This window comes from Sphaerodactylus townsendi, linkage group LG07, assembly GCF_021028975.2.
Source record: "Sphaerodactylus townsendi isolate TG3544 linkage group LG07, MPM_Stown_v2.3, whole genome shotgun sequence".
Taxonomy (NCBI): domain Eukaryota; kingdom Metazoa; phylum Chordata; class Lepidosauria; order Squamata; family Sphaerodactylidae; genus Sphaerodactylus; species Sphaerodactylus townsendi.
In genome coordinates, this window is record NC_059431.1 from 38,530,843 (window position 1) to 38,543,459 (window position 12,617).

General features: G+C 40.4%; 1 protein-coding gene across 1 annotated transcript; it reads right to left on the reverse strand.

The window, feature by feature from the left end:
* Positions 1-526: 526 nt before the first annotated feature.
* On the reverse strand, positions 527-4,099 carry CARTPT (CART prepropeptide). The gene is made up of 3 exons (XM_048504756.1): positions 3,956-4,099; positions 3,522-3,605; positions 527-2,447 (listed from the first exon to the last, which is right to left on the reverse strand). Exons 1-3 carry the CDS (start codon positions 4,097-4,099, stop codon positions 2,340-2,342), a joined length of 336 nt encoding a protein of 111 aa, XP_048360713.1. The 3' UTR covers positions 527-2,339.
* Between the last annotated feature and the right edge of the window lie 8,518 nt (positions 4,100-12,617).

Below are 12,617 nucleotides of genomic sequence, written 5' to 3' on the forward strand. Positions count from 1 at the left end.
TTCTTGACCAACAAAATCTTTGTTTTCCCTTTCAGGGAAATAAATGAACTTTATTCCTGGACCTTTCCTTGGTATATGTGAGAAGACAAGATTATAACATATTAAATACCAGACTAGGGAGAGAGGGCAAGTGTTCCCATAGCATGCCAGAGGCAGGTGTAATCTGCTTCAGTTATTTACCTTACCAGTGGCTTACATTCAGTACATTAACAAACACTGGCAGGCTAGTTCATAATTGCATGTTTATTATTTATGCTGGGCTGGTGGTGAGGCAGAGTGGTATAGGGGTTAGTCTTCTAATACTCACAATCTAACATGCTACCAGTTATTGAGTGTGGGCACTTCCCACTGAAATACAAAAGCAGCTTCAAGGTTGTGCTCAAACACTAAAACTATAGCAAAAAAAATAAGACCAACACAAACCCATGGCAAATGAAGAACATTAAAAATACTAAAAATATTTAGATCAGAATCATTCTTAAACCATTGAAAATATCTATTCAGGGAAAATATTACACTAAAGATGGACTGTGTGACAATGGTTTTATTAACAATGAAATAACATATTAAAACATAATAGGACATTGTTGAAAAACATCTCTATGTATGAGCTGTACATTTTTGTTACAGTAGTAAGTAATTTTGTGTGCTTTTAAATCATTAGAACATTCTCAATGTAAACCCATCACCCCAGTTCTAGATCCAGATTACTTTAGCAACACCTACTACCAATCTCACACAAGTGTTTAGTTATCTCACATGATCTTATAAAATATTCATATGTTTCCATATTTTTGTGTGGTCTCAGTGGTTTTAACTCTCTCCTCAACTGTATGAACATTTTTATTAGTGGTCATCAATATGCATATAAATGGAACGTCCCAGATTAAAATCTTCATACAAAGAGAGGCAGATGTTGCTAGTTTGATGGCATAATACCAAATGTGTGTGATGCTGATAATTGAGAGTGCTCCATAATTATATAAGATTCTGTGCAATATATTAGGGTGGGCTACTGTGGCACATTGATTCTACTACTCTTCCATCTCCCATTTGGTGGTTTCTTACTTCTTGGTCAGGTTCCAATGAATTATTTTCCAAGACTGGAGTTCAAAGATCACCACAAGTATTATGGGGGGGGGGGTGTAGTGGTCAGCAGCACTGAATTGTACATTGGGTCCTTCTCCCCCTCCCCAAAGTAGTATGGGATGCACTTTGAAAACATCCACTAGCAGAGCTTTTCACTGGTAAACCATTAAAGCCTGGAGTTAAAGAAAGCCCACAATACATTTGAAAAATTGCACTTTTTCAGCATTCAAAGGAAGATCTAACAACTGCTGTTTGTACAGAAGAAAACAAGAAATAAGCAACATTTTACTTCCTTTCCTTGTGGCACAATTCTGAAATCTCTAGAAATTAATCCAACACATCAGCCTCACATCTCATGCTCTTCTTGTTCAAGCTGCAAACAGGAAGGCAGTTGTTGGTTGTGTATAGATAAATACAGATGCATTCAACCACCCCACCCCTATCTAGACACTGCCTTAGAACATATTCCTCTTGTGACAACAGCATATTGCATAAAATTGCCCTTAAAGCAACACCAACATGGATCAATTGATTGTGAATAACAAAAAAGAAAAGTATCCTACTTTGTATTAGTCACATCCCAAAGTGTCCTAGCATGCTGAATCTAAGTGGTGTCCATTGCTATTTGTACCAAAAGGAACATGGGGGCTCTGGAGTGAAGATATCACCAAACCCAACCAAAAGTGCTAATCCAGAGGATATTTTGTTAAGTGCCAATGTATACATAAATCAATATACAAACTTCAAAATACATACATCAAAATACAAAGCAAATGTTTGTCCTTTATTGTACAAAGAAAATTGTAGTGTATATCGTGTGTAAGCTGCACCCTTGTGTCAGCCCTTTTCTCTCCTCACTTACTTACTGCAGAGATGTAAATAACGTAATTAGTAAATGCTGGTTAGATCTAGTTTGCATAAGGATCCTCCACATACAAAAATGCATTTTTTAAAATACCAGTTTCATGTCTTTACACAAAGATACATACGTAGGAAATGGGAGTGACAGTAATAAAGGAAATCAAAGGGCAAGATAAAGAAGAAACAACAGTAAAGAAAATGTCAGACACCCTAAAAGGTGATACATGATAACAGTTAAACTTCATAACATTTCCCCCTCCCCTTTGTGTAAGAGACTGCCGGGTATCATTTTCTGCCCCACCCACCCCTTGATATCACAGGTATTACTTCTCAGCCAAGGCAACTGGATTCTTCTTTGTTCTCTGGTGGTTTAAGGAGGGGGTACTTCTTTACAAGCACTTCAACAGAAAAGTGTTACAAGATGTTCCTCTGGGACAGTCACAGAGCTTTCCAATCCTGGCTCCTTTTCTCACTGCACACTGCTCTCCAGCATCACACTGTTGACAGTAACCAACAGTTAGACAAAGGACACACTGACAAACCAGAACTGCCAGAAAGTTTTGCTACTGGATTCCTGCAAATTTAAATTCCTGGGGATTTATATTGAATGTCAAATAGTATAAGAAGAGATCAAAGGAATAGAAGGGGGAAATCAGTATATTTAAAGTTCTGCTACACTATTGGATAATCTAATAATCATCACAATAAAATTCTTAATATATCTCTTAGTCACAAACATTCTTCCTAAGAATACTAGATTTTAAAAAAGAACTGATGCATATATTTTAATTTAACCAACTTACTTCTGGATCAAAACTCAGATGTTGATGTTAAGTGTTAAATATATATAGTCCAAACATTGGTAGCTCCTCAACCCAATGTGAAAATTTTTCATATGTCAGCCACTGACACACAACATCCAGATATCTATATGCAAACATTTGGAGTTTATTATGGTTTCCATATCTCCTACCCCACTGGATTTCATCTGGAGGGATCCAATTCATTTAGGAATCGTCCCTGACGCACACACATACCCAGGTAGAGGCCAGCAGTAGATCTCATGCAATGCTGTAATCAATGGTCAAACTGTTATTTTTGCGGGGGGGGGGGGTATTTTTAATCTGCTCCAAGATTCACCAAACTTCTATGAAGGGGGAACATAAAAGTTTATATTAAAGTTGGATGCATTTTGCGCATGAAAAAGAACACTTCTGTACACAGCTAGGCTTACTGCTGTGTATCTCTACGTGGTATGGATTCATCAGGAATAGAACAGTCAGAAAGCCTGGAACAGTGGCAACTGCACACAGAAGTTTACCAGAAAGGAACAAAATTGGAAAATTACAGAGACTGAAGAGGGGGGGGGGATGGGCAAGTCCCTAGGTGAATATTTCAGAAAAATCTCTGGGCTTCTCCTTACCCACACCCCAGTCAGAACGAGTCGGTATGTTTGGTGCTGTGTTTGAAGCAGTGGTGCAGTTTTCAGATTCACCAACCCTCTTGACTCTCTCCAGCCTTGTTTTGACCTACTGCTACCTCTCCTCCATCATTTGCAAAAAGTCACTCACCATAGGCACTTGGCCATACTTCTTCTCATAATGAGGGAGCCTCTTGCTTTTCAGCTTCTCCAGGACCTCTTGCAGAGCCTCGATCTGCAAATACACAACCCTTCCCATCAATAGACAGAACAATCTGCGCGGAGGGGGCAGCACAAGAAACAGAAGAAGAGGCGTTTCCCCCCGACGCGGTAATAGCCTTGATGTCTTCATTGAACTACCAGTTATTAGCTGGAGTTCTGTCCCGACTTTCCTTCCTCCTAAATTCATTTCTCCGCCCTTACGAACTTTAAATTGCCCAAGTTCGCCCTTTACACTGTGCAAAAAAAAAAGATCGGCACGCAGAAGCTTGTTAGAGAAATAGATTAAAACAAGTTCCCAGCACGATCCTACTCCCTGTTAACACACGCGCTTCCGCGCCCTTGGTTTGCTTGCATTGGATTTACCAGTTCCTTCTCGTGGGACGTGTCCTCCGCGGCGGAGTAGAGGTCCAGGGCTCGCGGTTGGAGCTCCGTCTCCTCCTGGCCGCTGACTCCCAGAAGCAGCACTAAAGCGGCTCCCAGCAACCCCAGCGCTCGAGAGCTCTCCATGGTGCTGAAGTGCAGCTCCGCCTCACGGAGCCTTTTTTATACGGCTGGCGGGGCCACCTGTTGACAAAGCTTCTGGCAACTGGGTTACGTCAGCCCAGCTCGGGTGTCTGGGAGGGACGGGGAGTGGGCGACCCCATCGGGACCGGATAGATTAGTTGGACCATGATCTCAATTTCCTTCAGGGCACAAAGGTGCAGCGGGGAGACGCAAGGCACGAAAAGGGAAGGTGGCGGGGGGGGGGGGGGAGTCTTCATTTGCTTCAGTCTTTAACACAGAGGAGCGCTACACATGAACGTGAGTTTCAGTAGTGACAAAGGCATCAAACCTGATTCAGTGTCACATTTTGGATGGATTACTTTTGTTAATGAGTATGTACTGAGCAGCTTTCTCCAAAGCATCATTCACTTCCAAAGCATAATAAAATCAAAGGAGTAGAAATGATAGCATTTTACTTATATATATATAAGATTTTTTGTATGGGCATATTTCCTCCAGCCCTGCTTTCACTTCCCACTCTTTCCGTGGGAAGCAAATCCAGTCATAGCACAATTTTAATTTTGCTTCTCTGCCAGAGTGGGACAGCTTTGCCCCAGACCTCCTCCCTCTGCCCACAGCCAGCCCACCTAGTCTTACCCTCCCACACACACTGCTTTGAATGCTTCCTCCTCGCCCTCCTTCCTGTTACTACTTCCCATTTCTTATTCTGCTGTAACATTTCTATTGCCCATGACTTTCCCCCTCCTGTATATTTTTAGATCTTCAGATTTTAAAAAATTAAATAACCATATTGATAGATAAATAAATTGATTCTAATACTAAAAAGTGTAAAAAAAATAAATAAGACTAGTCTATCAGTCCAAACACGCTATTTGCCCCTGCATTTGATCAACAAACTGGATGTCTTCAGTCTCATAGTTTTATATATAAGCAATCGGTGATTTCAGACCACGCTGGGAAAAGCCCATCAGTCTTGACACTTGAGTTTACAGCACGTCAGGAGACAGATGATTGTGAACCTGAGGAGCTTAGCAAAAATGGCAGTTCACACTGTCCTTTTGCGGTTTTGCAGTTTGCACACCACCTTTGCTCCCCCCTCCCCTTTCTGCTATAAAAGACAATCAGTATAGTTCACCTTTTTATGCTGATATATCGATCTATAGATAGATTGATATATCAGTCTACTGATATTGCTCTATTGATAGATTGATTGATAAGATTAAATATAACAATTAAAGATAATATTAAAAATAGAAGCACACGTGCAAATGAGAAGAAACAAAAATAACCCCTCCCCATTCCAAGCAAAAAGCCAGCTGATGAGTAATGCTTGCCCCGCTACAAACAGGGCAGTGGGTAATAATACCATAAGAGGCCTGAAACAAAAACTCTCTGGTCAGTTCTCTTTGAAGTTGTAGGAACCTGGCTGTGCGTAATCAGCCATGGAGTTTGGGGACAGGGAGAGCCATTGTGCTTGTCCTGGGATTTAGGCAGCTATGCCCCTTGCCACATCCACTACAAAACTTTCCCCTTATTTGCATATAAGCAATCCAAAAATCAAAATGTTGGTTAAGAGCAGGATTCATGAGCCACTTACAGGCAGCTGTACTACTGATAAAAGAGCTATGCCGCATGGTAATTTTCCATGTGGTCACTTTGTAGCATACAATCATTCAATTAAAAGGAGTACATTCCAGAACTAAGTAATAAGACCCTTTACATTAATTAGTTTGTCAATTGCAATTCTAAAGGTATAATCTATGGAGTAGAATGTCCCTGTAATTTACAATATGTGGATTTATCTATAAGGAAGGTCAAGATACACATTTCAGAGCACCTGAGTTGTATTAGAAATAGAAAACTTTCAGAGCCAATGTGTCCTTGAAGCATACAGAAAAAGAACTTCTCTTTGGGGTAATGGAAAAAATTCACACTTCTGCCAACCAGCTTCTTTGTCAACTGAAAAGAGGAGAAGTTTTCCAGAACTTTCAACTAGGAACTTTAACACCAGTAAGACTTAATGCAGAAATTCCCTGTATGTGTCTGCAGTAATGGACTTGGTGCCTGCATTTCTGTCTTATATGTATATTACTTTCTGTTTGTAATGTGTGTTTTTTTAATGAAGGTGTACCTTAAATCGGGTTTTCCTTTCATCTACTATAGTTCAGCATGACTCAATACCAGGTGTCATCAAGTAATTTGAACAAGCATTATATCATCCCCTTTTTGTCAAATAGTATACCTCAGTGTACAAAGGCAGTAAGCTGCCTCTTTGATATATTCTTGTCCACACATTTCAGTACAGATTTCAGTCCAGTCCAGAGCAGGTTAGTATATTATGTAAGACTAACACTAAAGCCCATTTTAAATTAAAATAAAATGAGGTCAAGAAGGGGGAGGGCAGGGGACCCCCTCCCTCTTTCCTCCAGAAGACCAACCCATATTGTTTGGGGCGGGGAGACTCCTGGGTTGGGGGAAGATGGGTGGGGACAGGATGGAATGTCATGAGTCCTGCACACCATTGGCTGGGGGTGCATTATCAGACATTCCATCCAGGCAATCTATATCTATAAATGTGAAATACCACTGACTGACTCACTGACTCATCAAAAGAACTAAAAAACCACCAAACCTACAAAGTTGAAATTTGGCACACTGGTTCATTATGTGGTTTAGATGCTCACTAAGAAAGGATTTTTCAAAATATTCAGTTTTACTCGAGTTATTACACATTTACTGTTGAACTCTGGCCATCTGCATTACTGTTGAACTCTGGCCATCTGCACGAACATTCTAAAGGTGATAGTTAAAAGCCTGTTAAGCTAAAGGATGCAGTACAGGGAGTAAAAATGATTCGTTTCACAGGAGATTTTAATGAAGGGCACTTTGACGCTCTACTTCCATGTGTCGAATCGACAAGTTGTGATAATGCCCACCAAACAACAAGCACAATTGAGCCAATGGTGGCCCAACTGGATTCTACCACTGACCTCCTCACCGCATATGAACCTGTTCCTTCTGTTGAAACAGCTAAAGGGAGGAGAGGGATTAAATGCAGAAAGCGAAAAAGTATGCTGAATGTCACCCCGAAGTTCACAGACAGGCTGTGATGAGGTATGCTGAATGTCTCCCCGAAGTTCATAGAGAGGCTGTGAAAAAATACTCCTCTAACAACCCTCATGTTAACCAGACCGCTACAGCCAAATACAATAAAAAAAGATTACAAATCAAATTATCACCTTGGACTAAAAAATATTTGTCGGGTTTTGAATATGGATCTCACACTGACTAATGTGGAGACAAGGTGATTGATCTCGGACTTCGATCGCCCTGTGCTTGGTGTCATGCTCTGAAGTGGCGGGATGAGTCCCAGGAATGTGCTGCAGTGGCGGTAAAGTTCAGCTCCCTGCCATTCAACTCTACCCTGAACCTCTTCACAGCCTTCTCACTCATCAGCATCCAATGGCAGAATACTTTCTTTCTGCTTCCCAGAAATACAATGGATGCTTCCAAATGACGTATTTTGGAGCCCAAGAGGTGAAAGAGAGCAATTTCATGCCAACATTCAAAGGGCAGGGACAGGTCTACCACAGGATAGGAAGCCTCATGACGGGCCCCGATCAGCAGCTGCCATTTCTTCAGATATACTTTGTTGGGGATGATAACAATGAGAGGGACATTCAGAGTGCTCCAGAGTTAGTTCACCTGACAGCTTGGTCATCCTTCAACCAGAGAGAAAAACCAAGAATATTGTTCACAAGGAAGTTTTGAGCACTTAATCTGTGGGAGAAATGAAAACTGTATGCTGAACAAATTATTAGTATGGCTACGTAGACCACAATTATTTGCCTTTTAATGTTTTATCCTGTGACAGAAACTCATCCTACTGTTTGTAAATAGTTAATAGTGTTTATGAATTCATTACATTTGAAACTTTCACGGTATTTTTATCACTATGTTTTATATTTTTTATATTTTCACTAAGTTTTAGTATTCTCAGTGTTTTTAAAGGATCTTTATTTTTATGAATTCCTTAAATTGCAACCTTTAAGGGTATTTTTATGCCGTATGTTTTATATTTTCAGTATTGTTCCAGTATGTATATTTTAATGAATTCATGCCATTTCAAACTTCAAGAGTAATTTTATCAGGTACGTTTCATATTTTTGAAATTTTTCAGTAGTCTTAGTTTTTTTTGTCATGCAAGGGAAGGGGAGGGAGTGAGGGGTGGCATGCAAGGGAGGGGAGGGAAGGGGAGGGGGCCCGGCATCTGGACATGGCCCACCCACCCTAGCAGAGGGAGGGGGAGGGGAATGAGGGAGTGGTGTCATGCAAGGGAAGGGGAGGGAGTGAGGGGTGGCATGCAAGGGAGGGGAGGGAAGGGGAGGGGGCCCAGCATCTGGACATGGCCCACCCACCGTAGCAGAGGGAGGGGAGGGGAAGGAGTGAGGGGTGGCATGCAAGGGAAGGGTGGGAAGAGGAGGGGGCATTTTTTTATAATCTCCATAGCGAAGGATGGGTATCTTGCTAGTTATGTATAAAGATTGGGGGTGGAGGGTGGGAAATGTATTTAAAGAGGGTGTTATAATTGTTTACTAATATTATGTCATTAATTAGGTCTGCCAAGTGGTGTTCTGTGAACAAAATTACCTGATGAATAGATTCATAATATAAACCATAGATACCTAAGAGAACATCATTTGCTGTTATTTTGTTAATAAATACACTCATTACTATGGGCAACTACTGTATATTGATAACCTGACTTCCTGAATCCAATGAAATTTAAGAGTGTTTTACAATAACCCAGTAGTCTCCTCCCTCCCTGCAATACAGTATAGTCTGTGCATTTGATTTCCATTCCATTAAAGGATGCAGGCTAATGGCTAATTTGCCCACTAAGGGGTGTTTCTTTTCTTCAAGGAAAGAGTGTCTGCTTCTTTTATAGGGATTTTTTCTTCTTCTCTGCATAGAGTATTTAATGGAAGCTAGAGTAATTTTTGCTGACAGAGGCTACAATCTTACAGACACTTTCCTGGGAGTAAACCTAACTGAATAACATCAGAATTATTTCTGAGTAGATTTGCTTAAAATTTGCTACCACAGACAATAACCTTATATTTGATTATTATAGGCCCTAACTTGTTCAATATAACATCTGGTATAATTAGCTGTACCTAGCTATAAAGTTGTATACACAATGTTTATATGTAGCAAAGCGTTAATTAGCGTATTTGGTATGAAGATAGCATTCTGCACCTGCTAAATAAAGGAGCACAGTGTAAGATCTGGAAGTCATAAAATATAGATTAAAATAGGCAAGAGAGTTTGTTATTTTAAACTGCAACTGTCTGGTCCATGCATATTGCTTCTGCTAATAAAAATACAAATTCTACATTCTACCAGTAGCCAGATACTAAGAGCTCTTTTTTTGTGTGATGTTACAGTTGTATTGCACATTTAAGTGCATTTGTAAACCACTTTTAATGCTGGATAAAGTAGTATAAAATAAACTGCTTACATTGACAGGGGAGAATGCCTGAACACTGGTGGAGAAAGGCTTGGGGAGAATCTGACAAGATAGCAACAGAATTAGCAGGAAGGTGGCAATCTGTCCAGTTGTGGGGGATGCCTTTCAGCTTTTGCAGTATGAGGATGTGGACAGGATTCTGGGGATTTTGAGACCTGCCACCTGTTTGCACAACCTTTGCACCTCCTGGCTGCTTAAATCTTTTGGGGTGGGGTGACCTGGGAGACTTGGTCCAGGAGATAGTAAATGCCTCCCTGAGAGATGAAGTGGTCTCTCCTGGCTTGAAGAAGTCAGTGGTCTGTCCTCCTAAAGAAACCTACTCTAGAAAGTTGAATAACCACCATCTAGTCATACTCTTGAGCCAGGTGGTTGAATGTGTGGGTGCTGGCAAACTTCAGAGATTCCTGAATGGTCTGTTCATATCCATCCGATTCATTTTCAGTCCTGATTATGGGATTGAAGAACACTTAGGCCCTTTCCCCACTTACCGTTTGCTGCGCACTACTCTCCCCAAATAGCGTGGGGTCCAGGGGCGTTCCCCATGAGTCCGAGTGGCGACAACGCAGCCGCCCCGACTCTGCCGCTCTCGCGTCCCCTCAGCATGCGTCATTTCTGGCGCTGAAAAAACAGCACCTTTGGATGACCCCGCGCCAGAAATGACTCGTGCTGAGAGTAGCACGCCGCAAACAGTAAGTGGGGAAAGGGCCTTAGTTATCCTGGTGGATTACTTGCACTGGGAGATGGACAGAGGGAAAGCAACTTTGTTGATTCTCCTTGATCTTTTGGTACCATCAACCATAATAACCTGTTTAGCTGTGGTTCCTGAGTATGTTTCCTGTGGTTCCAGAGTATGTTTCAGAATGTGGACCAGGGGGACTGCTGCTCTCGCCCCTGTTTTTATGTTCCTAATTATATTGTTGTATGATTTTAGATTTTACTTTGTGAGCCGCCTCAAACCGGTTTCTAAATAGACAGTACGTACATATTCAAAATAAATCCTTGTTATCTCCACATAAAGTTTCTCAGCAACAGGTGCTGAGAAAGGTCTTTCTCTGCCTGAGTTCTTGGAAAAGCCACTGCCAAATAGAGATGACAATACTTAGCTGGGTAGACTAATGGCTATTAGCCTCAGGTGTCCATATTATTTTAAACCTGCCAACAATCTTGTGGTCACAAATATTACTCTAGAAAATACAAAATATGCACATGAAAATATAACCTTTGAATTTCAGTAATTTATGGAGTGAAAAATATACCATTGGCTTTCATGATTAAGTAGTTTTGTCCCATATTCTCCCATTGATATTTGTTGCCAGTCAAAATAAACCCCTGTAAATAAAACTTTCATCAATTCTTAAACCAGCATGCTTTAGGAGCAGGAAGCAGAATTGCAGAATGCTACCACTTACAGTTATTCCAAGGCATATTTTGGCTTCAGGCTACACTTATTATAATGAAGGCCCTTTAGTGAAAATAAATAGCTTGCTTAGCATTAAAATAAGAAAACAGGAGGTAATATTCTCAGAAGCATGAAATCTGTGGAGATAAATCCTTTTTCATTAGCTCCAGATCAACATTATTTATGAATTTCTTCCCTGCTCAAGAAGAGATTTAATTACCACCCTCTGTAGAGATATTTGCAGACTGACAACGTAATTCTGCAACATATGGCTAGTGCTGGGCAGGGGGAGTGTGGGGCGAAATACCCAGCCTGTCCATTCCTATAACCAAAAGACAAATAATGCTCTGATTGGTTAAATGAGACATTGTCTGTCCACCCAAGCCAGTAGGCTCACCTCAGGAAAGGAAGAAATCTAACATCTGATTGAAAAATTGCTGTGGCTCTTTGTTGTGCGTGCCCTCTAGGCCTTATTTCCAAAGAACATTTTTGTTTCAAGGGTTTTATCATTCCCTTATTATCGAAACCAAAGAGTGTGTACAAGGGGCCACCAGGCTCTAAGTTTAAAGTTATTATGCCGAACACACGTAATTTGCCAGTTTTACTGATCATAGATTAATGAGCAGGAGAATGTTATACAGCAGAGTGTGAAAGTTTAACAAAACTTCAGTACACAATAGTAATATAAATCTGTATTGCACACATATTAGCGCATCATGGGGTTGGCTAGCATCATCTTGTGCACAATGATCTGCATTAAAGACTTTATTAGTAATTTTACTCATATTACATTTTTAGCTATCAGCAAACGTTGTGCCCTCTATTGTTGCTCTAATTTCTAGTGTCAACTGAGAGAGCTTAAATAACACCATGAAAATTCATCCATTCGCACAGTTCTTTAGTAGGTAAAAGTTATGTTTGAATTACAGACTTCAAATTGATGGTTGCTTCGGCTCCTGTTGACTGTTTTATTAGTGATGATATATTGTCTGTTTTATTATGCACGTGGAGGATTTTTTTTACTGTTCATTGTAGTTTGTTTTGAAAGCATATTTTCATTGAAATGTGGGTTATAAATTTCTTGATAAATCATTGTAGGCCTGTTTTTATTCACCAATGATTTCTAGAAACCAATAGTTTACCCATCATGCAGATTATGGAAAAGCAAGGCAGCTCATAAAGGTGGATATGAATCTAGTATTCAAAATCTTATCCCTGTTTCTTACCTATAAAATTAAAATAACAGTGATTTCTCAACTCAGGGCTTTAGTTATAAAGTGAGTTATTTTGAGTGGTAAACAATGACATTAGACCTTACTTTTTCCCATAGCCTTATTAAAACTAGGTCTGAGCGTCACATTAGTTTGCTACACAATTAGCTCACATGCTTTACTCAGCAGTGGAGCAGAGATAGTGTCATCATATTAAAACATGCCTAACATCTGGCAGCTCTCATTACATTGGAATATTATGTCAATTTCCCCCCCCCCCTGCAACTGGAATCAATCTAGATGTGATATACTCTGCAATTAAGTAAAATATGTTTGGGGGGAGGGAATGCAATGGGACAGAGACGTATAGTTTCATTCTGT